We start from the raw sequence: 27,688 nt of genomic DNA, 5'->3' as shown, positions 1-27,688 counted from the left end.
CATATTCAAGATTCTGGCAAAATTTATCTTGCTCATCCTCTATTCCCCAAAAGCTGCTGTAGAAGATAAAACATTTTTGTTCACATTCTAAACCAATCACTGATAAAAGAATAAAATGCTGGCTCTGTCCCATCATGAAACACTTTTAAAGCCATAATATCTCACTACCTTAGGGTCTTTGAATTAAAATATTTTAAATTGAATTCCTATATCTACAAAATTCATTATTCATAACATATTTTAAACATATTTAACTAGTTTTGTGAACAAGCTGGGAAATGCTTGCGTTTTAAACTATATCAAGTGAAAATTAATATTACATTCTAGCTATTCAGGTCAACTGGCAGAAGTTTTACTTACTGAAGAGACAAACACTACAGATGGACTCTGCATAGAGCTCTGTGGTGAGGTCAGCTCTGGATGCAAAGCTGACACAGGGATCTAATCAACATGACATGTTAAACTGTGTTCAGTACCTTCTATTTGAGAGGTACATATGTATTTTAGAAAGTGCTCCATACAAAAATAATGATTGGGCATTCTAAAATGTTCAATAACACTTGGTTAGTTGGAAAATACACTTTTGTAGAATACTTGTCATCAAAATACCAAATAAAAAGCAAACAAAGGGGGCGCCTGGGTGGCTCAGTCGTTAAGCGTCTGCCTTCGGCTCAGGTCATGATCCCAGGGTCCTGGGATCGAGCCCCGCATTGGGCTGCCTGCTCCGCGGGGGGGGCCTGCTTCTCCCTCTCCCTCTCCTGCTGCTTGTGTTCCCTCTCTCGCTGTGTCTCTCTCTGTCAAATAAATTTAAAAAATCTTTAAAAAAAAAAAGCAAACAAAGGAAATTCAACATATATTATAGTAGTGGTTTTCAAACCTTCTGGTCTCAGGATCCCTTTACACTCTTAAAAATTGTTGCACGTTTCAATTCCTTTTAAGATAACAATAAACCCATTTATGGAAAATATATTTTCTCAAACAACAACAAAAAAGTCTTAGAAGAGCGGCATTTACATTTTTCAAATCTATTTTTTAACATCTGGTTTCACAGAAGACATTTGGATTCTTCTATCTGCTTCTGTGTTCAATTTGTTGCAATACCAAGTCATGTACCCTTCAGAAAACTGCACTCTACTCTCAGGAGAATGAGCGGGAATGAGACAAGACAAATAACATCTCAGTATCATAAAAGTAGTTTCGACCTCATGGACCTCTATAAGGATGTGGAAGAGAAGAACACTTTGAGGACTGCTACAATAGGGATAAACAATAATTACAACTAAGAATGGATTTAAGAAATCTTGGGAGGACAAGAGGATATCATCCAGATCTGCACTGTCTAATATGGCCATTTGCTGAAGGGGGCTATGGAACACTTGAAATATGCTAATACAAACAGATATCTAGTAAGTGTAAAATATACAATTTTCAAAGACATAGTATGAAAAAGAGGTGAAGTAGTTTAGTTCAGCCAATGTCTATATTGATTAAATATTGAAATGGTAAATTTCTGGATATGCTGGGCTAAATAAAATATATTATTAAAAGTAAGTTTACCTCTTTATTTTGATTCTTTTTGATGTGGCTATTAGAAAATTTTAAATTACATATGTGGTTCGCATTATATTTCTCCTGGACAGAGCTCATCTAGACAGATGAAAACACGTTTTCCTAAACTAGATCCAATACAGCACACAATCTTAAGAAAAAGAACAGAATTATTATTCTGATTCAGAACATCCCTACATCATTTTTTGGAAGAAGGGATTTGTTGGAAAGGTAGTGAATTTAAATGTGGTATAAAATACTCTATAGACAAAGAATAAAAGATATCTGAATGAATAAAAACTGAGTGTCTTGCTTTGGTAATTTCTGATATATATATATATCAATACATATCTATATCGATACATACATCAATAAATATATCATAGCAATCTATACTTTGGGCCATATACCTCACTGAAATATCTTTTTCAAATCCAAAAATAAATATTTTAGCAACAAGTTAAGAGCTCCTAATATAATGCATAATGCATGTATCATTCAGTATCAATGAGTCCAGAAACTACCTATAATGCCTAGAAAAGCCACTTTACAAAGAGTGTCTTCCTGTGGTATTGAGCAAAGGCTACTGTGTCAAAAGACAGGTGAACAAATGTACATTTATATGTTTTAAGTTAAAATAAAAAACATTTAAGATAGTCTGCTTTACCAACATTAAGATAGCCTGCTTTACCAACTTTTTATAGAAACTGACCTAAATTACCAGGTAGGGCCATATCAGATGAGAGGCCTCAACTGTGTTTAGTCTACAAAGGAGACTATTTTAGGCCCTGTTACTGGGTAAAGATACTTTGTTTTTCTTTTTCATATGTTTTTTCAGGGTTCCCTATTAGGATGCTGGGTTATAAAATCAGAAGCGCTAACTTTGCTTGACAGCCTTCTTTTAAGATGTGAAAAGTTAGCTACCTGCAAGGTGTGAACTTCCCTCCCAAACTAAGTAGCACCAGTCCAAGTGGAATTGCTTTCTTTAAGTGATATAAGCCACCTCTTTTAAAGGAGACTAGGAAATAAGGGTGTGGATTCTGAAACAAAATTCTGACACCAAAAAAGTCACAATGTAATTAATCTTATAAATTACTGAAAACTAACCCTACTTAATATAAAAGAAATGTTAGTCCTGAAACAGAAAATTCAGTGTTCACTCATCAGGAAGGCACGGTGGTATAGGAGATTTTACTCACTTATTTTACAACATAGGAAGAGAAAAAAAACTGCATCAACAGATTATTGTTACACAGTAAAATACTACTTTTAAAATGTATGATTTGATGCAATCACAATTCCTCAACCAATTTGCTGTTCTTTAATAAAAACATGTGGATAAAAACCAAGTTAATTTGAAATAGAGCTTTCTTTAATGACTAGGCTCAGACTTCAGATAGACTTTTCAATTCAGTTGAATTAGTAAAATTTCAATAATTTCTATTTTTAAAAGGCATATTCGTCTACTACAATCATTCCCCAAAACATGTTTTTGACTGCTTACCAAAATGTCACTAAGTTACAAATATCAACTTAGGAACAACTAATTCTTCATATAAGGCTTAGCAGTCTAACATTTTTGCAATGCAAGAAGGAATCCTTCACCCATAAACTCATACTAGAAACAAAACAAAACAAAACAAAAACAAGAGAAAAAGGGAAATCAAAGCTTCCCAGAGCTTCCTCAGCTCCACCCACTTCCTCACTTGTCTTTTGTTGATCTTTCTCTACTCTCTCTTCCTCAACTCAAACTAAAAATAAGCAAGTTAATTTCCAAACCCTATGCCAAAATAACCTGCTACTCTGGCAGGGTAACACTAGCTGTACCCCTTTTTTGAAGCTATTCTTTTCCTCTTCAAAAAGAAATTCATATGAACCCTGGCATACACCAGCCCTGAAGAGTTCAGAGAATGCATAACGTCCTTTCATTCAGTGTGTTTGTGTGTGTGCGCATGCATATGTACACAAACATGGTAGGAAAGGAGAAGGAAGATGGGGTGGTACAGGACTGGAAGCTTGATATAGAAGGTTATGAAGGAAAGTACCAAAGCCACAGGACAGAATTAGAAAGGCGGGCTGGCTTACAAACAGCTTTCCAGCTACAGATGTTGGTTTGCAAATAATAATAATAACAACAACAATAATATCATCATCCAACATTTATTGAGTGCTCACTTTGTCCAGGCTCTTTCCTAAATGCTTTATGTGTATTAATTTAGTCTTCTCACTTACCTTATGAGGAGGGTTCAGTATCACATAGGGCACTTTTGGAGGTTCCCTGGTTCACAACTTAACAATGACCACTTTTCTCCAATTGTTACATACAAATTCCTTGTGTCCTAACATCCTGAATTAGTTATGAATGACAGAATAAGCAGGCAGCAACATAATGGCTATGCAGTTAAAAAAAAATTGACAAACAGACTTTACAACCCACTCAAAATTAGAGACACCCTGGACATGTATTTATATAGCTATCACCCCTCCTTTTTACGTCTCAAGACCCTCAGATTATTTTTCTTTAATGAGATTGCTTTATTTTACATAGAAAATTCATTCCTCCATACCATCATTAAAACTGACACTATCAGATATCCTAGAACAGATTTTCTCCTTCATAATAGTTCCATCTCTGGTTAACAAAATTTTGAACAAACTTGTCACTAGACCACATCCTCTTTTCAAAAAAGAACAAATATTGCTATAGGTGCAGGTTTTTTGAACCACATTGCCCTGATCATAGATACAGTATATGGGAAGAGCATGGGTTTCTGAGCCAGAAACGTCTCAATTTTCAATGAAGCTCTGCTCCTTACTCGCCATTTTACCCTTCGGCAAGGAACAGGTAACCTCTCTGACTCATACTCCTTTTCTGTGAAATGAGAATACCTTCCTCACCATCGTAGTGGTTGTTGTGATTGTTTTTGGTTGCAATCTGACTAAACAAGAGATACAGGGAAGATGCTTAGCATAGAGTACGTACTCAAATACTAGTTACTATTTATATTACTTATACATATTAAGCATATACATATACGATGTTTTATAATTTCTGTGGTTTATTAATTGCACCATAACCTTGACTCTTTCCTGTCTCACCTCTTGTTTAGAACACAATGGACAAAGGGCATAAGAGTCTCCATGTATGAGATTGTTCCAAACACCTAGATGGGCAGGGTTTATGTGAGTTCACACACACGTTTATTTGGAATGCTATTGGCTGGATTGCCTTTTGATGTAAACATTTTTCTCTGAGACAACTTGTCTGAAAACTGCAGAATCCTTTTCTGTATCAATCTTCCTTCTTTTCCATTCTGCTGTCTAATAAGGTTTCACATCATGTGTGTTCTTCCATCCCTTCCCGTTAATCACATGGCTACCACCAGAGTGGATGCAACTGTTTATCTCGGGTACCAACTTCAAAGCTCCTTCTTTGCACTCTTCCTCCTCCCCCTCCAGGCTAACTACCGCTAATCACTACCATGGATTTCATTATGTCGCTCCTCTATTTAAGCAACTCCAGTGGCTTCCCACTAACCACAGGAAGGAAAAAAAAAAAAGAGTCCATATTTCTCTGCCTAGTGATCTGGCTCCAGCCCCCAGGCAATCCTACTTACCTCCCACAAGTTCCCAGCACGCTTCCATTGGGCTCACTGTATTACTCCCTAATGCTTTTCCTTAAGCCTTGTTCATGTTGTTTTCCCCACTGGATTACTTATCCCACTTTTTTTTGCCCATCCAGATCCTATCATCCTTCAATGGCCAGCCGGCTTAAATAATTACCTTTACTTCAAGGCCTTTCTTCACAGTTCTGCACACATTGATTTCCTTTCTCTGGTCTCCTATAGCGCAAATTGTTTCTATGGCTCATTGTGACTTACACATATTGCTTTGCTTTGTTATGTTTCCATGTGTTAGCCTTGCTTCCTCTGAGGGAGGAATTTTCTTTAAACCATGTTTTTGTTTTCTGTAGCATCGAGCCCAAAGCTAAACATAATAGATGTTCAATAACTGGTAGTTACATTTTGGCTAGTGGCTTCACCAAGCTCATTTATACACACCTGACACGATATATATGAACTTCTCATTCTTGCTACTGACTTCCTGCCAAATCCTCTCCACAAACTTTATGCTTTCCCTCAAAACCCTCCCCTCAGCTTCCACCTACTTGACAAGTCTTCTGGCCTTCATTGTGGGCAAACTTCCCTTTGAAATCCTAAACTGATTTCCTCCACTTCCCTTCATCTCCCTGACTTAATTAAATCTAGCTTTTGCTTAAACCCATTTCATTCCTTGCTATCCTATCCTGTGGAGAACTTCCTCCCTTTTCCTGTTCACCTGATTTAAATGTTGAAGTAGACAGTCAAACTCATCCTCACTTGCTACTATTATTTCTTCTTTTTTTAAAGATTTTATTTATTTATTTTATTTGAGAGAGAGAGACAGCACAAGTGCTTGCATGAGCTGCGGGAGAGAGACGGAGACAGAGAATCTCAAGCGGACTCCACACTGAGTGTAGAGCCCCAGGCAGGGCTTGATCTCACAACCCTGAGATCATGACCTGAGCCGAAACCAAGAGTCGGACACTTAACCGACTGAGCCACTATTATTTCTGCTCTTCCTTTGACCATTTTCTTCTTCCCTACTCACCATTTTTTTTTTCTAACTTCAGTATTATATCAGCAACTAATTTACAATAGTCTCCTCCACTCCAATTTGTCAACCTCAGTAAATTCAATGTTCACACCAGCACCCCTTTGTATCCATGTCCTGTTTCCAACTCCTTAGTCTCCTCAACTCTGTGGACTTGTGTCACCTCTCCACAGCAGCAGGGCCAAACCATGCACCCTGATGGTTTTCTGAGGTCTCTATCTTGAGCCTCTTGAGCATCTCTAATTAGAACCACTTTAACCAACATTTCTGTTCCCCCACCACCCTTGATTTCTGCTGTGCCTCATTGACTTAATCCATAACTTTCACCAGTCCATTTCAAATGCTGCTCCATAAACTTGAAGAAATGTAGTTAAAACACAGATTTCATGGTGCTCTTAATTTAGTACATAAAGCATGAATTTTCAATCTTAGCTATATCTGAGAATTTAAAAGTCTGAGTCCCATCCACAGAAAGTGATTTAACTGGTTTGCAATTGAAACTGGACAAAGATGGCTCTAAAAGTTCCCCAAGTGATTCTACTGTGCATCAAAATTTGAAAATCGGTGCTCTGAGGTGAGATCTGGGAATCAGGATTTTAACGTGCTACCAGGGAAACTCTGGTCACTCAGGTTTGAGACCACTGTGTTAGGCACTTCCTGGCTAGAACAGACTTCCTTCACACTTAGGTGGTCTTAGAATCAATCACTTTAGGGCTGCTTTTTCCAGCATCCTCAATCCCACCCCTGCATTTTTTTTTTTTTTTAAAGATTTTGTTTATTTATTTGACAGAGAGAGACACAGGGAGAGAGTGAACACAAGCAGGGGGAGTGGGAGAGGGAGAAGCAGGCTTCCCACGGAGCAGGGAGCCCGATGTGGGGCTCAATCCCAGGACCCTGGGATCATGACCTGAGCCGAAGGCAGACGCTTAACGACTGAGCCACCCAGGCGCCACCGTCCCTGCATATTTCTTTACACTTCCAGGCTATAGTCCCAACTCTTCAAGCTTACTTAGGGTCATCATAACTTGGCCTTCTATTTATTCTAGGGAGCTGTCCCTCTAAATTATTTCCAAACTCCCATAAAAATGTAATAGAATGATTTTTGGAAAAAGCCAATAATGTAGGGTTACATTGAGTCATAAACTCAGTCTACATAGAACTGTTCACCTGGGGCAAAAAGAATCACTAAACTGGCCCAAAGAAAAAGTTACTGATGGCAGTCAGGTTCCTAAGCAAACCTCCAGAAGCTTCATCTAACCCACAGAGGAGGCTGAAAAACAAACAGGCCACAAACTGTCTTTCCCTGTCCTTCCACACCAAGACCTTCCCCCACCTGCTGGTGAACTCAGATATCATCCCAGCTCTCCTGCCCTCTGGAGGACCAAACACGTATTTTCTTCAATTTTCTTTAATTCAAGGTTTTAAAAAATTTATTGGAACTCTATTCTAGTTTGACTAGTAGTAAAAGTCCATAATCCTTTATTCACACTTCTGAAATCCTATAAACTATTAGAACTGAAAAGTTTTTGTAACTCATATGGTGACAAAACATGTACCTGACCTGAACTCTGACAATCCAACCTGATCTGAACTATTTATACTTGTCTGACTTTACCTCTCTTAGTGAGAACACACATACATTTCACTGCAGAGCTACTGACATGCTTGATTATGAAGAACTGGCCAAGACCTCACTGTGGATATTATATATGACATATGCACTGAATTGCCTTTCTAAAATCTGAAAAACTCTGGATTCCAAAACTCTAAACTCCAAGGGTTTCGGGAAACAGTCCGTAGACCTGGGTCCATACTATATTAATTTCTCCAAGTTTTTATTTCAAACCTTCAATTTTTCAGTTACACTGAGATAAATATGTTTTGGAAAGGGTGCTCACTTGAGGACCTAAACCCATTCATATAACTGTTTCTTATAAGCATATGCATTCATTGTTTTAAACAACTGATTTAGGAATGAACTTTTATTTATCTTTTTTAAAGATTTTATTTATTTATTTGACAGAGAGAGACACAGCATGAGAAGGAACACAAGCAGGGGGAGTGGGAGAGGGAGCAGCAGGCTTCCCGCGGAGCAGGGCTTGATCATGACCTGAGCCCTAGGCAGACGCTTAACGATTGAGCCACCCAGGAGCCCCGGAATGACTTTTAAAACACTGTCTTTTTGCAAGTTAAGAACATGCTGGATAAACTCTGAAAGCCTAGGGTACCAACATAAGAACTGGGTCTGCAAGCAGTTGGGTGACAAATTCCTTCAAAGCATTTCCCAAAGTGATTCCTAACCGCACATAACTCCAATTTACCACTCAATTGTAGCTATATTTTAATATGTGTGTCATTTTATTATTGTCCACACTTTGCTGCACTGATTTAATGATCAGAGACTGTTCTAACAATTTCCAGTTATCACAGTCCCTAGACATTTTTTAAAAACCTACAGAATCAAAACATTATTCCTAACACTTTAAAGAGTGAGCTATTTTAGTAACTTCTTAGTCATTTAAGAGGGAGGTTTTAAGAAATGAATTGCAAGTAGGAATAAAGAAAATGTATCATGTTCTCTAAACTTTTACTATTTTGTCAAGCACAGATGCATGACAAGTCATGGCCTTTAAACGTACCAAAGCAAACTTTCAAAAAGTATTTAAATGTTATATCAAATAAAATTCTCAAAAATCAGAGATTAATTTTTGTGTGTGTGCTCCAAAGTAACCAGAGAGTCATAACCACCAGTAAAAACAGGGAAGGGGGGGCTGTCCCATTACATCATCTGGCAATATGTAGTTTGAAGGCTTAGAGCGCTCTCCAAATAATCCTTAAGAAAATCCAGCTGGGAAATCATCCCTGTCAAGCTTAGATAACTTGAGTTTAAATAAAAGGTTAAAAAAGCTTCCCCACCTTACGTCACATGTCTGTACCGTATGAAAAATAAAACCATCACCGAGGCATCTACCTCCCACTATCCTGACAGCAACGGAAAGGTCACAATTAAGTGGAACTCGCCGCACAGCCTGTTCAATCCGAGGGGGGAAGGGAAAGAAAAGCGAAGAGAAGGGGGGAAATCTCCGCGTCCCAAAGGCAGGCAGGCACCTCCGTGGAAAACCCACTCCCCTCTGCCTGACACCTTGCCCTCACCCAACAGATGATAACGTCGACTCCAAGATGCCGGTCATTTCTTTAGAGAAGGTGGGCCCCCCCAAACCAGACAATAACCGAGAACAGGCAGCGGACGCGGCCACCCCAACATTTCCCGATTGTGGAAGGTGCAGCTCGAGAAGTGTTCGCGGCTGTCCACGAGGCACACTTCCCCTTCCAGCCCGGGGAAGGACGGCCCGGGCGCATCTCCGCGGGAGGCCCCGGGGGTCACCGGGCGCCCCCTGCCTTCCCTCCCGACGCCCGCCGTCGGGGCGCCCCGCTGCCCCCGCCCGGCACCTACCGCAGCAGCTCCGGCGCCCGCCGACACGATGGGCGGCAGCTTCTCGCGCTCAGGCTCCTTCCCTTTCCTCTCGTCCGGAGCTGCCGCTGCCACCTCCGGCGGCGCGGCTGGCGAGGGCACCCGACCCGCTTCACTCATGTCGGGCCGGGCGGCGGGAGCGCGAGGCGGCGGCGGCGGCGGCGGCGGCGGCGGGGGCCGGGCTGCTGCTGGGGTTGGCGCTGCTGCCGCCGCGGCCGCGAGAGGGCTCTGGGCCGCCGCTTCCAACCGCCGCCGCCGCGCCGCCCCCGCGCCCGCGCTCGGCCCCGCGCGAGCCCGGATGCCCCGCCCTGCCGTCGCCCCCGCGCGCGCCCGGCCCTCGGCCGCCGCTCCCCGCAGCCCCCGCCCGCCTCTCGCCTCGTCCGCCCCCGCCCCACTCCGCGCTCGCGGGTGGCGGGTCGGGGCGCCCGCCGCTGCCAGCCTCGCCGCCCCCGAGGTCTGGGAGAGGAGGCGCCGCGGCCGACGCCGGGCGGCCATGTTTGCCGACTGTCGCCAGACACGGCGAGGAGGGGTCTGCACTAGAGGGTCCAGACTGAGGGGACAAGGCGAGGCCTGCAGAGGGTCGGGCCGGGAGTGAGAGCGCCCGAGTGGCGCTAGTTAGAGCGGGGCGGGCGCGGCAACATCCCCTGCACGGACGGCCCTGGCCTGGGGCGTCCAGACCCCTGGGACTGGGCTGGTGGCCTTTTCGCCCCTAGCGCCCGCTAAACCGTCTGCCTTGGGGTCACTGCTTGTCCCTGCCATCCCTGCTCGCCCGCCTGCACCAGGAGAGGCGGTCTCGAGCCTGCGCATCCTCAGGCGACAGCCTTGCCTTTCTTAGCCGACCGATTCTTTCCAGATGCCTGAGAGCCCCCACCTACAAAGGAAAAACCTGGGGGTGGGGGGAAGTGAGACGTCGTGGGCTCCACCTTCTCCACCACAAGGCTGGACGGCCAGGCCACACTTTCCATTCCTGTTCCTTTCGTCCCCCCTTTGACTGCCAAATCCGCCTCTCCCTTCCCGTCCCCACGCGCCTACATCTCGCTCTCTCCCTGCATCTCTTTCCTGCCTCCTATCCTTGCTTTGTTCCTTTCCTTTTATAAGTTACAGATGGACGGACTCATACTCCGCTGTTGCTCAGACTCATATTCCTTAATGTCAGATCATTAATATGGGTAAGAACGTTCAAACTGAAGAGGAAAGCTTTTAATCATAATATTAACACCACCCCCCACCCCACCCCGCCAAGCCACACAGACAATTTCCTTTCCTTTCTTGTCGCCCCCTCCTTTTCCTTTTCTCAGTCTACTGGAGCAGTGGAGACACCTGCAGATCTAAGAGAAGGGAGAGAGTAGGAATGCGCTGTATCGCCTATTAAAAATAGGGAATTTCTCGGCATTCAAGTCTTCAGATTTCTAGGCTGTGGTTTTGTTATTTTATTTGAGGTTGAGTGAATTTTCAGATCGAGGATACCCAGATCCAAATGTAAGAACCAAAAATATATCTGAAACAAAGCCGAAGATGATGTTTGGGTTATCTGTTGTTTTACATAATTAAGATTTATTAAAGTGCACGGTGAGATGAGGCATGTTTTTCAAACCCAGAATTTGTAGCAAGCAGATCTGAAGCAACCAATGTAATGAATATAACAATAGTGTTGTTAATTTCTGTTATAAATTCTGACTTTCATTTATAGAAAAGCTTTCTAGTTTTAATATAGTTGCTGTCATCACCTATTTAAATGCTAATTAGTAAAAGGTATGGAGTAAGTGCCATATAGTCAGGAAAAAGTATTTCTGTGCTAAATAGCCTTGGAGGGAAATGATGTATACAGACATTACTTTGAAGCATTCTTCTTTCTATTTTTCTTGAATTCTTTTTCAGGCTTTTCTTCCCTTCTTAAACCTCTGAAATACTCATCCTATAGAGAGGAACCTACAATCACATCCTACTTTTAGCAGGTCAGCTTGCTGATCTTTTGATATGGCAACAACCCAAATGTTTTTTTTAGAAAGGGAAGCCTTTATTTTAACCACAATTCAAAATACTGTGTGCTGCCAAGCTAGGTTGTTAGAACAAATACTGGGGGGAAAGGGGGAGAAGTATCCTGTTTCTGTTTTCAACTAGATTCAGTAATTTGTGATAAAAATGCTTGGATGAAAAACCACTCGAATTACATGCCTTATGCTTTCTCTTTTCATGTGTGAGACTAAATAAAAGTGTGTCTGTACATGTAGTCACATTCAATAGAACAAAATGCCTACATGTTGGCAAAGCAAGGCAAGTCAGAAATTTTAATTTCTGCTACTGCACCAGTATAGATAATCCATTTCTAAACAAGTCCACTGATTAATTCACCTGTGAGTACATACCCAAAATTATAATTCGTTGATGTTGTCTTTTACTTCCTATTAAATACATTGCTCTCTAGGCACCACTCCATCCCTCCATCATGCACATGAATGAACTCCAGGGTTGGGGTTGGAGTCCGGATGGGGCTGCTGGAAAACTGCTGAGTGATGGCCCCGGGGAACTAGTGGGCTTGAGAGGCACATTCCCAACCACCACCAACAGGCCTCTGGGGCTCAGGTGGGAGAGAAAAGGTTGTGGAGCAGGACATGCTGAGAGCTCTGGCTGGTCTGTACAAGGTGTAGAGAGGATGCTTTTCAGCTATGTAAGTGTCAGCCAGAAGTGCAATAGTGATGGCATCCCCATATAAACTCATTAGCGGTGGAAAAACTGGGAGTGAGGCAGGAGAAACATTTCACCTTCCTAAATCCAGATGGAAAACCAAGCTCATTAATTATACCTATGGGGGATAGGAGTTTGAGGGGTGGGGAGGTAGAGAACTGGTTATTTCCATGGAAGAAAGGGAAGGACCAAATTACAAGGTAATGGAAGGTCTAATTATAGATAACATTCTATTATAATTGCATAGAATAATACTAATCTAGTGAACAATAATAAAGTTCTGGCAGGTCCTTTAAGAGTGGCTTATAACTAATACCTTAATTATAGCAGGTATAGCTATGAAATAGTAAACTTTTTTTTTAACAAAATGGGTAAACATTTTATTTTTTGCTCAGATAATTATTCTGAGCAAAAAAAAATCAAAGCAAAATAATGTACATAGCATATGATTTCAAAATATAAAACCTTAGGAACTGGAAATAATTCTACTGTAACAGAAAGCCAGTCAGTGTTTCCTGAGGTGGGAATGTGAGGGAGGAATTGCCTGGAGCACAAGGAAACTTTTTTTTTTTTTTATGTTATGTTAATCACCATACATTACATCATTAGTTTTTGATGTAGTGTTCCATGATTCATTGTTTGCGAATAACACCCAGTGCTCCATGTAGAACGTGCCCTCTTTAATACCCATCACCAGGCTAACCCATCCTCCCACTCCCCCTCCCCTCTAGAACCCCCAGTTTGTTTTTCAGAGTCCATCGTCTCTCATGGTTTGTCTCTCCCTCCGATTTCCCCCCTTCATTCTTCCCCTCCTGCTATCTTTTTTTTTTTTTGAACATATAATGTATTATTTGTTTCAGAGGTACAGATCTGTGATTCAACAGTCTTGCACAATTCACAGCGCTCACCACAGCACATACCCTCCCCAATGTCTATCACCCAGCCACCCCATCCCTCCCACCCCCACCACTCCAGCAACCCTGTTTCCTGAGATTAAGAATTCCTCATATCAGTGAGGTCATATGATACATGTCTTTCTCTGATTGACTTATTTCGCTCAGCATAACACCCTTCAGTTCCATCCATGTCGCTGCAAATGGCAAGATCTCATTCCTTTTGATGGTTGCATGATATTCCATTGTAAATATATACCACATCTTCTTTATCCATTCATCTGTCGATGGACATCTTGGCTCTTTCCACAGTTTGGCTATTGTGGACATTGCTGCTATAAACATCGGGGTGCACATACCCCTTCGGATCCCTACATTTGTATCTTTGGGGTAAATACCCAGTAGTGCAATTGCTGGATCATATGGTAGCTCTATTTTCAACTTTTTGAGGAACCTCCATACTGTTTTCCAGAGTGGCTGTACCAGCTTGCATTCCCACCAACAGCATAGGAGGGTTCCCCTTTCTCTGCATCCCTGCCAACATCTGTCCTTTCCTGACTTGTTAATTTTAGCCATTCTGACTGGTGTGAGGTGGTATCTCGTTGAGGTTTTGTTTTTGGATTTCCCTGATGCCGAGCAATGTTGAGAACTTTTTCATGTGTCTGTTGGCCATTTGGATGTCTTCTTTGGAAAACTGTTCACGTCTTCTGCCCATTTCTTGATTGGATCATTTGTTCTTTGGGTGTTGAGTTTAAGAAGTTCTTTATAGATTTTGGATACTAGCCCTTTATCTGATATGTCATTTGCAAATATCTTCTCCCATTCTGTCGGTTGTCTTTTGGTTTTGTTGACTGTTTGTTTTGCTGTGCAAAAGCTTTTTATCTTGATGAAGTCCCAATAGTTCATTTTTGCCCTTGCTTCTCTTGCCTTTGGCAATGTTTCTAGGAAGAAGTTGCTGCAGCAGAGGTCAAAGAGGTTGCTGCCTCTGTTCTCCTTTAGGATTTTGATGGACTCTTGTCTCACATTGAGGTCTTTCAATCATTTGGAGTCTATTTTTGTGTGTGGTGTAAGGAAATGGTCCAGTTTCATTCTTCTGCATGTGGCTGTCCAATTTTCCCAACACCGTTTGTTGAAGAGACTGTCTTTTTTCCATTGGACATTGTTTCCTGTTTTGTCGAAGATTAGTTGACCATAGAGTTGAGGGTCCATTTCTGGGCTCTCTATTCTGTTCCATTGATCTATGTGTCTGTTTTTGTGCCAGTACCATACTGTCTTGATGATGACAGCTTTGTAATAGTGCTGGAAGTACAGAATTGTGATGCCGCCAGCTTTGCTTTTCTTTTTCAACATTCCTCTGGCTATTCGGGGTCTTTTCTGGTTCCATACAAATTTTAGGATTATTTGTTCCATTTCTTTGAAAAAAGTGGATGGTATTTTGATGGGGATTGCATTGAATGTGTAGATTGCTCTAGGTAGCATTGACATCTTCACAATATTTGTTCTTCCAATCCATGAGCATGGAACGTTTTTCCATTTCTTTGTGTCTTCCTCAATTTCTTTCATGAGTATTTTATAGTTTTCTGAGTACAGATCCTTTGCCTCTTTGGTTAGATTTATTCCTAGGTATCTTATGGTTTGGGGTGCGATTGTAAATGGGATCGACTCCTTAATTTCTCTTTCTTCTGTCTTGTTGTTGGTGTATAGGAATGCCACTGATTTCTGTGCATTGATTTTATATCCTGCCACTTTACTGAATTCCTGTATGAGTTCTAGCAGTTTTGGGGTGGAGTCTTTTGGGTTTTCCACATAAAGTATCATATCATCTGCAAAGAGTGAGAGTTTGACTTCTTCTTTGCTGATTTGGATGCCTTTATTTCTTTTTGTTGTCTGATTGCTGTGGCTAGGACTTCTAATAATATGTTGAATAGCAGTGGTGATAGTGGACATCCCTGCCACGTTCCTGACCTTAGGGGGAAAGCTCTCAGTTTTTCCCCATTGAGAATGATATTCACTGTGGGTTTTTCATAGATGGCTTTTATGATATTGAGGTATGTACCCTCTATCCCTATACGCTGAAGAGTTTTGATCAAGAAAGGCTGTTGTACTTTGTCAAATGCTTTTTCTGCATCTATTGAGAGGATTGTATGGTTCTTGTTCTTTCTTTTATTAATGTGTTGTATCACATTGATTGATTTGCAAATGTTGAACCAACCTTGCAGCCCAGGGATAAATCCCACTTTGTTGTGGTGAATAATCCTTTTAATGCACTGTTGGATCCTATTGGCTAGTATTTTGGTGAGAATTTTTGCATCCATGTTCGTCAAGGATATTGGTCTGTAATTCTCCTTTTTGATGGGGTCTTTCTCTGGTTTGGGGATCAAGGTAACGGTGGCCTCATAAAACAAGTTTGGAAGTTTTCCTTCCATTTCTATTTTTTGGAACAGTTTCAGAAGAATAGGTATTAATTCTTCTTTAAATGTTTGGTAGAATCCCCCTGGGAAGCCATCTGGCCCTGGGCTCTTGTTTGTTGGGAGATTTTTGATTACTGTTTCAATTTCCTTAGTGCTTATAGGTCTGATCAGGTTTTCTATTTCTTCCTGGTTCAGTTTTGGTAGTTGATACATCTCTAGGAAGGCAACCATTTCTTCCAGATTATCTAATTTGCTGGCATATAGTTGTTCATAATATGTTCTTATAATTGTTTGTATTTCTTTGGTGTTGGTTGTGATCTCTCCTCTTTTGTTCATGATTTTATTTATTTGGGTCATTTCTCTTTTCTTTTTGATAAGTCTGGCCAGGGGTTTATCAATCTTGTTAATTCTTTCAAAGAACAAGCTCCTAGTTTCATTGATCTGTTCTACTGTTCTTTTGGTTTTTATTTCATTGATTTCTGCTCTGATCTTTATTATTTCTCTTCTCCTGCTGGGTTTAGGCTTTATTTGCTGTTCTTTCTCCAGCTCCTTTAGGTGTAGGGTTAGGTTGTGTATTTGAGACCTTTCTTATTTCTTGAGAAAGGCTTGTATTGCTATATACTTTCCTTTTAGGACTGCCTTTGCTGCATCCCAAAGATTTTGAACAGTTGTGTTTTCATTTTCATTGGTTTCCATGAATTTTAAAAATTCTTCTTTAATTCCCTGGTTGACCCATTCATTCTTTAGTAGGATGCTCTTTAGCCTCCATGTATTTGAGTTCTTTCTGACTTTCCTCTTGTGATTGAGTTCTAGTTTCAAAGCATTGTGGTCTGAAAATATGCAGGGAATGATCCCAATCTTTTGGTACCGGTTGAGACCTGATTTGTGACCTAGGGTGGGATCTATTCTGGAGAATGTTCCATGGGCACTAGAGATGAATGTGTATTCTGTTGCTTTGGGATGGAATGTTCTGCATATATCTGTGAAGTCCATTTGGTCCAGTGTGTCATTTAAAGTCTTTATTTCCTTGTTGATCTTTTGCTTAGATGATCTGTCCATTTCAGTGAGGGGGGTGTTAAAGTCCCCCACTATTATTGTATTGTTGTTGATGTGTTTCTTTGCTTTTGTTATTAATTGGCTTATATAATTGGCTGCTCCCATGTTAGGGGCATAGATATTTACAATTGTTAGATCTTCTTGTTGGATAGACCCTTTAAGTAGGATATGGTGTCCTTCCTCATCTCTTATTACAGTCTTTGGTTTAAACTCTAATTTGTCTGATATAAGGATTGCCATCCCAGCTTTCTTTTGGTGTCCATTAGCACAGTAAATGGTTTTCCACCCCCTCACTTTCAATCTGGGGGTGTCTTTGGGTCTAAAATGAGTCTCTTGCAGACAGCATATCGATGGGTCTTGTTTTTTTATCCAATCTGATAGCCTGTGTCTTTTGATTGGGGCATTTAGCCTGTTTATGTTCAGGGTAACTATTGAAAGATATGAATTTAGTGCCATTGTATTGCCTGTAAGGTGACTGTTACTGTATATTGTCTGTGTTTCTTTCTGGTCTATGTTGCTTTTAGGCTCTCTCTTTGCTTAGAGGACCCCTTTCAATATTTCTTGTAGGGCTGGTTTTGTGATTGCAAATTCCTTTAGTTTTTGTTTGTCCTAGAAGATTTTTATCTCTCCTTCTATTTTCAATGAGAGCCTGGCTGGATATAGTATTCTTGGCTGCATATTTTTCTCATTTAGTGCTCTGAATATATCATGCCAGTCCTTTCTGGCCTGCCAGGTCTCTGTGGATAGGTCTGTTGCCAATCTAATGTTTCTACCATTGTAGGTTACAGATCTCTTCTCCCGAGCTGCTTTCAGGATTTTCTTTGTCTCTGAGACTCGTAAGTTTTACTATTAGATGTCGGGGTGTTGACCTATTTTTATTGATTTTGAGAGGGGTTCTCTGTGCCTCCTGGATTTTGATGGCTGTTTCCTTCCCCAAATTAGGGAAGTTCTCTGCTATGATTTGTTCCAATATACCTTCTGCCCCTCTCTCTCTTTCTTCTTCTTCTGGGATCCCAATTATTCTAATGTTGTTTTGTCTTATGGTATCACTTATCTCTCGAATTCTGCCCTCGTGATCCAGTAGTTTTCTCTCTTTTTCTCAGCTTCTTGATTTTCCATCATTTGGTCTTCTATATCACTGATTCTCTCTTCTGCCTCATTTATCCTAGCAGTTAGAGCCTCCATTTTTGATTGCACCTCATTAATAGCCTTTTTGATTTCAACTTGGTTAGATTTTAGTTCTTTTATTTCTCCAGAAAGGGTTTCTCTAATAACTTCCATGCTTTTTTCAAGCCCAGCTAGTATCTTTAAAATCATCATTCTGAACTCTAGTTCCGACATCTTAATAATGTCCATATTGATTATGTCCCTGGCAGTCGGTACTGCTTCTTGTTCTTTTTGTTGAGGTGATTTTTTCCATCTTGTCATTTTGTCCAGAGGAGAATAGATGAATGAGAGAACAAAATGCTAACAGGGTAACAACATCCCCAGAAAATATACACTAAACAAATCAGAAGAGAAACTTGGTCTTGGCTGGCTGTTCTCGCTGATCTTCTGGGGGAGGGGCCTGTTGCCGTGGTTCCCAAATGTCTTTGCCGGAGGCGGAATTGCCCTGCCCTTGCCGGGTCCGGGCTAAGTCATCTGCTCGGGTTTGCTCTCCGGAGGTTTTGTTCCCTGCAAGCTTTCCTTACAGCTTTGGAGGCCAAGAGTGAAAATGGCGGCCTCCCAATCTCCACCCTGGAGGAGCCGAGAACTCGGAGCCCCGCTCCTCAGTGAGCCCCCAGAGAAAAGCAGTCAGTCACTCCTATCTCCCCGGTCTCCGGCCGCACTCCGTGCTCATCCGGCCTGTGACCGCGCGTTTCTATCTCTGACACCCGACCCCATGTGGAGTCTCCAAACCCAGCAGATCCCTGCGGTGCGCTCCTGCGCCGCTCCTCCCGGGGGAGGAAGGGGAGTCTCCCCGGATCTGCCACTTGTTGGGTCGCTGCTGGAGGAGCAGTGGCCCAACTGTGCCGCAGATCACGGTTTATGGCAACCCTGAGCTGAGAGCCCGTGCCTGGGCTCCGTCTCTGCAGCCGGCTTCCCTGCTCCCATCCCTGGGAGCTCTGCCGCACTCAGGCACCCCTGGTCTTTCTGTGACCCCGAGGGTCCTTAGACCACACTGTCCTACGAGGTTTCCACCCCCCACTTAGCCACTGGAGCGACGTCCCTCAGCGGAGCAGACTTCTAAAAGTTCTGATTTTGTGCTCCACGGCTCTGTCACTTGCCAGAAGCGGCCGATGGAGGCCCCCTCCCCTGCCGTCTATCCTCCTGAATATCACCTCGGATTTACTTCTCCGCACGTCCTACTTTCCAGAAAGTGGTCACTTTTCTGTTCAGAGAGTTGTTGCTATTCTTTTCTTCGATCTCCTGTTGAGTTTGTAGGTGTTCAGAATGGTTTGATCCCCATCCAGCTGAATTCCTGGGACCAGATGAAATCCAGGTCTCCTACTCCTCCGCCATCTTGCTCTGCCCCTAGTAAACTTGTCTTTTTAAAGAAAACATCCTTTTCACATTTCAACTGAGTGTTGTCCTAAAGTAGTAGTAAATTTGGTGAAAGAAACTATTTTAGCCATGTTGACATTGGTAAAAACATTGTTAGAACTCTTCCTTAGGTTTAATAGCTGTGGCTTTTTTAAATTACTATTTAAAAAATAGCTTTTCTTTATTACATAAACAATACATGGTCATTACAGAAAAAGAAGATACAGATTAGCAAAATGAAGAAAATAAACTCTGGATCCTGCCCAACTTCACATAATTGCTGAGACCTTGGTCTGTCTCTTTACAAAATCTATCTATCTACACACACACATATTGTTTCTTGATTTGTTTTTACAAAAACAGAACATACTGAAGCTTTGAATCTGTGCAACTTACTCTTTAGAATACCCCCCAAGATGACTTTAAAAAAAAATTGCACAATTAGAGGCAAAACTGAAGAACAGAGTGGATGATCATCAAGCTTTGAATTCTGAATCAGGCCTCTATTGAATCTGTTCTTTCTCTCTGGATTCCCATGGCCATTGACCTAGTCAGGGCCTCAACATCTCTAACCCAAATTATTTCCCTAGCTTGCCACTTGGTCTCGCCTTCAGTGTTCTACCTGCTTCAATTCCTACAGGAATGACCCTTTCAAAGTACATAACTTCTTGTCAGTCCTTTGTTTCAAAAAATACTTTTTAAACAAAATCTTTCCAGGAAAAGCTTTGAAACCCCTCGTTTAGCATTTACCTGAATTCTTTACAAAGAAGGCATTTTCTTAATTCGAATCAATTGTTTCTTCCTCTCTGCTCCCAGAGCATATTGTACACATTTACATTTATACACCTATTACCTTACATCTTAGTTTTTTATTCCCCCCCCCCCCCCAGTAGGTCATGGCATAGAGAGGAAAGGGCACGTCTAATTCCTCCTTGAATCCCTAGAGTGTGCTGTTAAGGACGCACTTGATATGCTCAGAATAAATGAAATTAGATGTTTTCTTAGTGTGGCTTTTAAGGGCTCTGAAGACAGTTTCCAAAGAGGAACTCCAAAAATGCTCTGAGTGATGGGCTGCACTCGTTCAGATAATTTGGTCTGGTATTGCTTCTTCAAAGTCATGATCTTCTAGATCAGGGCTGCCCGTTAGAACTTCCTGCAATGGTGAAAGTGTTCTCTGCCTGTACTGTCCTATGCCATAGCCACCAGCCCCATGTGGCTACTGAGCACCTGAAATGTGGCTAGTGTGACTGAGAACTGAATTGTTTATTTTAGTTAATTTATATTTGAGTAGCCAAATGGAACTAGTGCCATCCTAGTGCACAGCATAGCTCTAAAGTCACATCTCAACTTTTTAAAAGTCTTTCTGAAGTACCCCCAAATCAGAGGCATCATTGTTAAAAAGCTTTACTGTATCTTAACCTCTTTCTTTAGAGCGTATGCAAACAAGCCTTCCCCAAATAATGAGAGCAGATCTAAAAGCGTTCTGAGAACAAGACTAAAAGCCTCAATAATTTCTTCCTTCTTAAAATTCTTTTTCTCCTACTCTGTTTTCACAGGAGTTTGCACTTGTGGATGAAACGAGCATCCTGTCTTAGCCCAGTGCAATGTAGAAGAAAATATGAATGGTGGTAAAATCAAGATGTCTGTATGTGTTTTTAAGTTGGTTTTTGGATGGCTTCTTTAGATATTTCCAAAGGAATATCAATGTCTCAATACACACACACACATACATGTGTGCACACACCTAGATACCTCAATTTAGATAAATGTTGCTTTAGATCTTAACCCCAATTTTGTATTTGTTTTCTACTCATGTGAGACAAAAGCAACAATAAAATGATGGCACAACAAAAACATCCCATGCATGATGCACCCATTTGAAATTTTCGTGAATCTAAGTTAAAAATTATATGGGGGCACCTGGCTGGCTCAGTTGGAAGAGCGTGCAACTCTTTTCTTGGGGTCATGAGTTTGAGCCCCATGTTGGGGGGGGTAGAGATTATTTGAATAAATAAAAGTTTTAAAAAAGTAAAAGTAAATAAAAGAAATATGTTCTAAGGTTGCTGAAGACATCAAAACAAATCAAAATGGCAGACACTGCTATTCATTCTTCCCCTCTGTCTTGCTAACAGAACCCTGATTCAATGTGAGACAGCACTATGCCTAGTTAAAGGTGGCTTCTTTTCTGGACTTCCTCATAGCTATGTGCGGCCATGTGACAATTCTGGCCAAGAGGGGTAAGCTGAGTGTTTTAGGCAAACTTTTGCTACCTTTACCCTGCCTGAAATTAGTGTATGACATGTGGACATGGTGCTACACTCTTGTAACCATGAGGATGCAAGTATGAGGATGCAGGCCAAAACACTAAAGGCAATATGGTGGGACAACAGAAGACACCTGAAACGTTCCTAAAATTGTGGAACTGACACATCAGCTTGGACTGCCAAAGCTGAATTTCTTGTTTTGTGAGACAAATCCCTATCTTGCTCAAATTAGTGTTAATTGATTCTGTCATTTGCAGCTAAACATATTCCTGTTACACAGCGTGTGCACGTGCATGCGCTCGCACGCACACACACACACACACACACAGGTTTGTGTTTTTTGGGTTTTTTTTTGTCTCATTTGATGCCAGAACTAGTAAATTGGTTAAATTTCTACTGGTTTAAACTTTTGTTTCAGTTATGAAAACACAATCCTAATCAAGTAAAACGTGTCATCTTAATTCTAAGAGTAATAGTTTGGAAATTGCAATAACCTTTGTACAAGCACAAACATTTCCTGTCAGTTAGAAAAGATGACTTTGTATTTCAACTCAAGGTGTTGTAAAGAATAAAATTAGGAATTTTGAACCTTGGCTTTTAGTTCTGGTTCTTCCAATTTTTATTTTATTTTATTATTTTATTTTATTATTTTTAAAGATTTTATTTATTTATTTGACGGAGTGAGACACAGCGAGAGAGGGAACACAAGCAGGGGGAGTGGGAGAGGGAGAAGCAGGCTCCCCACGGAGCAGGGAGCCCGATGCGGGGCTCGATCCCAGGACCCTGGGATCATGACCTGAGCCGAAGGCAGACGCTTAACGACTGAGCCACCCAGGCACCCCGGTTCTTCCAATTTTTAACTAATTATGTGGCTTTGGCAAAACCACTCTGTCTTTGAGTTAGTTTCTTTATCCTTGCATGGGTATTGTTGAGGCAAAATGAGAAAACATGCAAAATGCTTTGTGAATTGTGATGCATTTTAGAAAAAAAGATTTTATTTATTTATTTGAGAGAAAGAGAGCATGAACAAGCGGAGGGGAGAGGGAGACTCTCTGCTTAGCACAGAGCACAAGGTGGGGCTCAACAGAGGGCCCAATGTGGGGCTTGATCCCAGGACCCTGAGATCATGACCTGAGCTGAAGTCAGACATGTAACCGACTGAGCCACCAAGGTGCCCCGAGAATTGTGATGCATTTTAATAAATCTAATTTAATGAGTACTTACTGGGTACCGAGTCTGTGCTAAGAACTCTCCAAGGATTGGTTCATGTATTCTCCTCAGGAACCTCACTTGTAATATTGTTATAGAGTAGGGACTGTTGACCTTAAAAGTAAAACAGGGGCACGTGGGTGGCTCAGTTGGTTAATCTTGATCTGAGCTCAGGTCTTGATCTCAGGATTGTGAGTTCAAGCCCTGTGTTGGGTTCCATGCTAGAGATGGAGCCTACTTTAAAAAAAAAAGTAAAACAGCAGATGGGTTTATTTGGAAATAGCAGAGTAATTGCAATTCAGGACATGCAAGCCGTGGGAAAACATAGGCTGGTCTGGAGATCAAAGGAGAGGAGCTCGATCCCAGGACCCTGAGATCATGACCTGAGCCAAAGGCAGATGCTTAACCGACTGAGCCACCCAGGCACCCCAGACTCCATTTTATTTTTATTTTATTTTTAATTTTTTTATGTTAATCACCATACATTACATCATTAGTTTTTGATTTAGTGTTCCATGATTCATTATTTGCATATAACACCCAGTGCTCCATGCAGAACGTGCCCTCTTTAATACCCATCACCAGGCTAACCCATCTGCCCACCCTCCTCCCCTCTAGAACCCTCAGTTTGTTTCTCAAGAGTCCATAGTCTCTCGTGGTTCGACCCAGACTCCATTTTAAATAAGGTTTCCTTTATTCGGAGTCACAGAACTCAACCTGATTGTACATATGGGGAAATTAAAGAATCATATCTAGTAAACTGTGCAGATTCATCTCTTTATACTCCACAAAGTACAAATAGTCACTCAAAAAATGTCTATGGCAGGAATAGAGGTACATTTTATTCCTTTTGAGATCCTGAATTATTTACCATTTAGGGTGTTGTGAACTCAGATTTGGCCACAGTGAAACACTGTTACTGAAGGCCTATCCAGCACCTCCTTGTTGCCTCACATCCTTAAGGATCATTTTCTACTAGAGGTACTAAAATAATCAACCCTTATTGAGGTGGCAATCCAAGTTAAGCATCTTTGGCTAATAATTTCTATTGCCTCTGGAGGTTTTTGAGGACAGATATAGAGAATCCCCAACCTTTTGCAATCTCCTGGCCCACAGGATCAACAAATATTATTGAATAGATGAATGTTAAATGCTTCACAGAGACTCTGCCTTTGTGGGCTCTGCAAATGTTACTATGTTACGATCACGTTTCGATCAGGAAAGCGACAGAGGACACTTTGGAAAGATTTTTAGTAAATCCTGTGTTATTTAAACACATCAGGTATTACAGTTCATTTTTAAAAGGCAGGCAAATATGAAATTGGGGCCCAGTATCACCGCTCAGGTGGAGTCATTAGCATGCACTCAGTAAATCTCTAAAAACAAAGGAGGTGCATTAAACCTTCCTAGGTCACCTCGGAGTTCTTACCATATTTCTCTTCATAGGGAACTGAAGTGCTGCGTTACTTCATCAGCCACAGGGTAAAGGTATTCTGTGATCTGAGGATTGCCAACATGAGGATGACCTCCAGAATTTCAAGGAGTTCAAGGAGTTCCTGGCTTCAGGGCCTGTGTTAATGCATTCTGATGATCAAGGACCGTAGTTTCTTTTATCTGGCCCTTCTTTTCATCATGCAGGAGCTTAGCTTAGTGACAAAATGCTAAATGGCCCTAGAACATCTTCTTGAAAAAAAAGTGCTATCAACATAGAAGTAGTCATACATTGGTAAAGAAGCTCATGGTCAAAGTCAAGAAGTTCTATAACTACCTTGATACTCATATGCTTTTATAATTATGCTGGTTACAAACCTCTTTTGGAAACCCATTTCTAAGGGCAAATCTGGATTCTTAGTGATGGCCCCTAATATAATTTCCATTGTTGCTGATGAGACACCAGTCTTACAAATCCAGAAAAGCCAGGTTGAATGTCAATGTCCTCAGTTTTCCACCACTATAGATACTGGGCCACTGAAAGCTTTCATTTTTTAAAAGATTTTATTTATTTCTTTTAGAGATAGAGATAGATAGAGAGAGAGAGAGCTAATGCAAGCAAGGGGAGGAGCAGAGGGAGAGGGACAAGCAGACTCCAAGCGGAGTCCAGAGCCTGACTCGGGGCTTGATCCCACCACCCTGAGATCACGACCTGGGCCAAAATCAAGAGTTGGATGCTTAACCAACTGAGCCACCCAGGCGTCCCTTGAAAGTTTTAATTTCAGAAGGCCTTCCTGGGCCACCCTTATCTGGTTGATAAAATCAATAATTCAATGACCAATTAGCTGGCATTATTGATCAGTTACTATAAAGTATGCAACATACAAGAATTATGTTTAGGATACAAGAATTATGAAACTATCCCCAAATTTACAGTGTTGGGCAATGGTCTTCAAACTTTTGTATGCAGTAGACTGACTCTCTTGAAACTTATTAAAATTAAGACTTTCAGACTCCTCCAAGATTAGAGCTGTCAAGTTGCAAAATTATCAGGCGGGGGAATGAGGAAAGAATTGGTATTCATATTGTATCCTATGGGAATGTACCTTCTGGTATGTGAGTGTACCACTGGGATGACTGCGGAGTCTGGGAAGTACCGTGGGCATTGTAGTGTCTTCCCAATACCTGTTTCCCTTTCTTGTGGTAAACACACACTTCCCATCTTTACCCAATGTGCTTTAGGAGACCATGTCTCCTTGTCTGGTTGAAGGGGTGGGCACATGGCTCAGAGTCAATCAGCACAGTCCCTTCTCTTGACCACAGTATTTGGCTCAGGAATGGGCACATGACCCAATTCACATTAACAAGAGGTGAAAAAGTATTTTCTGGGAACTTTTAGGAGAGCATGCTTCCTTACGTAGAGAACTTGCAGGAACAGCCTCCTCTCTCTTCCATGATGTCATAGAGGAAGAAATGTCCCTGGGAGCTAGGGACACCTTTTTTTCAGAATGAAGCTGACACCGTGGAAGGCAGAAAGGAAGGGGGGGAAAGGAACCAGTTGTTTGTGTCTAATGACAGTGATGAAGCACTCAACTCCTTTGACTCATTAACTCCTGCTTCTTTTGAGAAAAAGTTTGTTGTTTGGTGGGTGTGTGCTACTTGCAGTAAAATAAGTCCTAGCTGTCGTGGTTTGAAGACCATTGCACTACACTCTAAACTTCCCGGGGATAGTTTCGTAATTCTTGCATCCTAAACACCCACTGCAATATGAGCCTGCTGTGTAGAACAGATCAATCATGTTGGTTAATTGGTGACTGAATTATTGATTTTATCAACCAGATAAAGGTGGTCCAGGAAGGCCTTCTAAAATTAAAACTAACTTTGAGGTGGGCCCTGGAATCCTCATGTTAAACAAGATATTCCCGGTGATTTTGAAGTAGGTAGCAAATGACCCAGTCTAATATGTTTAGATAGATCTCATTTTCAGAGAGTAGAGGTGTTTGCCTCATAAACAGTTTGGAAAACTCCTAAGGAAAATATGTAGGTTAATGTTTAAAAGTTTAACTGAATCACATCTAATGAAATTTTATTTTGAAGGTTTGAGTCATCTGTCCATAATACGTCTGCCAAAGATAACTGCTCTTGAAACTTAAAATCATACCTTTTCTGCTTTGCTATCATAAGAAATGATTCCATTGCAACCACAGTGATGACAATTGTTATACCTCTTATGTGGTGCTGTGGAGAAAATGGGTTTTATGTAATCACTACTTAGTGAAAAGTGAACTGTCACCTCCAAGAGTCAACAATCAGATCTGAAAATTTAAATAAAACTAACAACTCCTTTACTCTTCAACTTCACAAAAGTAAACAATGCTACATCAAATTGATAATACCCCTTTATTGTCATCTTCCTCTTTCAGATATTAGCTCATCATATCTATACTCTGCTGATAAAATAGTGAAATGCTAAAATTTAATGAGGGACAGATTAAAATAGCAAAAGAAAATTATATTGTTTATTAACCCATATCTTAGAGGATTAGGGATAAAAAGATTTCCATAAATGACACCTCATTAATATTAATATTCTTTCTACTTGAAGGTGCTCATTGTATCTGTGGTTAACCTTTTACTTTCCTGAAAAGATAATGTTTTCTGAGGAAATGACATGAAGAAAAAAGGACCAAAACCAATCTTAGAAAGTTTTCTATAAAATTGCAACATGCACTGTTGTTTTTTTTTTAAGAGTTATTTATATATAGAGGGAGAGGATGTGCGCGCAAGTGGGGGTGAGGGGATAGCTGGGCAGAGAGAGAGTCTCAGGCTGCACTGAGCACAGAGCCCCATGCCAGGCTCCATCTCACAACCCTGAGATCATGACCTGAGTTGAAATCAAGAGTCGGGGGCTTAACCGACTGAGCCACCCAGGAGCCCTGCAACATGCACTTTTATTTATTGGTTGATTGATTTTTTAAAGATTTTATTGATTTATTTGAGAGACAGAGTGAGAGAGAGAGTGCACGAGCTGGGGGGAGGGGCAGAGGGAGAAGCAGACTCCCCACTGAGCAGGGAGCCCGATGCGGGGCTCGATCTCAGGACCCCAGGATTATGACCTGAGCCAAATGCAGATGCTTAACCGACTGAGCCACCCAGGCGCCTGCAACCTGCACTTTTAAAAGACCTCTAGTCAATTAAATGAGATGACCTTATATGACTCTAAAAACCTTATCTGTGGCTTGGGTGAAATCTTTCTGTCTGGCAGCAGGTCTCCACATGACTGATGGCTTGAGGCGGAAATTCCATTGGTCAGTATGGGAGGCAGAATTTCTGAAATGATCCTCAAAGATGTCCTGCCCTAATATCCAGCCACTGCAAATGTGATGAGATCTCTCTCACGATTGGGTTATGTGGCACAGCTGATGTTAAGATGGGGCTATTATTCAGGTGGATCTCATCTAATCACACGGGTCCTGAAAAGTGGCGTGCTTTCTCTGGCTAGCAGCAGAAATCAGAAAGATTCGAAGTGTCAGAAGGACTTCA

At 41.4% G+C, this 27,688-nt stretch overlaps 1 protein-coding gene across 5 annotated transcripts in view; it reads right to left on the bottom strand.

The window, feature by feature from the left end:
* HECTD2 (HECT domain E3 ubiquitin protein ligase 2) overlaps positions 1 to 27,688 on the bottom strand; it is a 105,133-nt gene that overhangs the window by 72,955 nt on the left and 4,490 nt on the right. For 4 of the 5 annotated variants that reach the window (XR_004302680.1, XM_032432197.1, XM_032432199.1 and 1 more), the window contains exon 1: positions 9,656 to 9,859. The exons of the other annotated variant lie outside the window; for it this stretch is intronic. Coding sequence is in view for 3 of the 4 variants with exons in the window: in XM_032432197.1 (XP_032288088.1) it covers positions 9,656 to 9,793 (138 nt within the window). In the remaining variant the exon portion in view is untranslated. Of the gene's footprint in view, positions 1 to 9,655; positions 9,860 to 27,688 lie in introns of those variants that run through there. 5 annotated transcript variants of the gene reach the window in all.

This window comes from Phoca vitulina, unplaced genomic scaffold (assembly GCF_004348235.1).
Source record: "Phoca vitulina isolate PV1807 unplaced genomic scaffold, GSC_HSeal_1.0 scaffold48, whole genome shotgun sequence".
NCBI classification, from domain to species: Eukaryota; Metazoa; Chordata; class Mammalia; order Carnivora; family Phocidae; genus Phoca; species Phoca vitulina.
The sequence above is the reverse complement of the archived record's forward strand: the minus strand, read 5'-3'. Positions and strand labels throughout refer to the sequence as shown.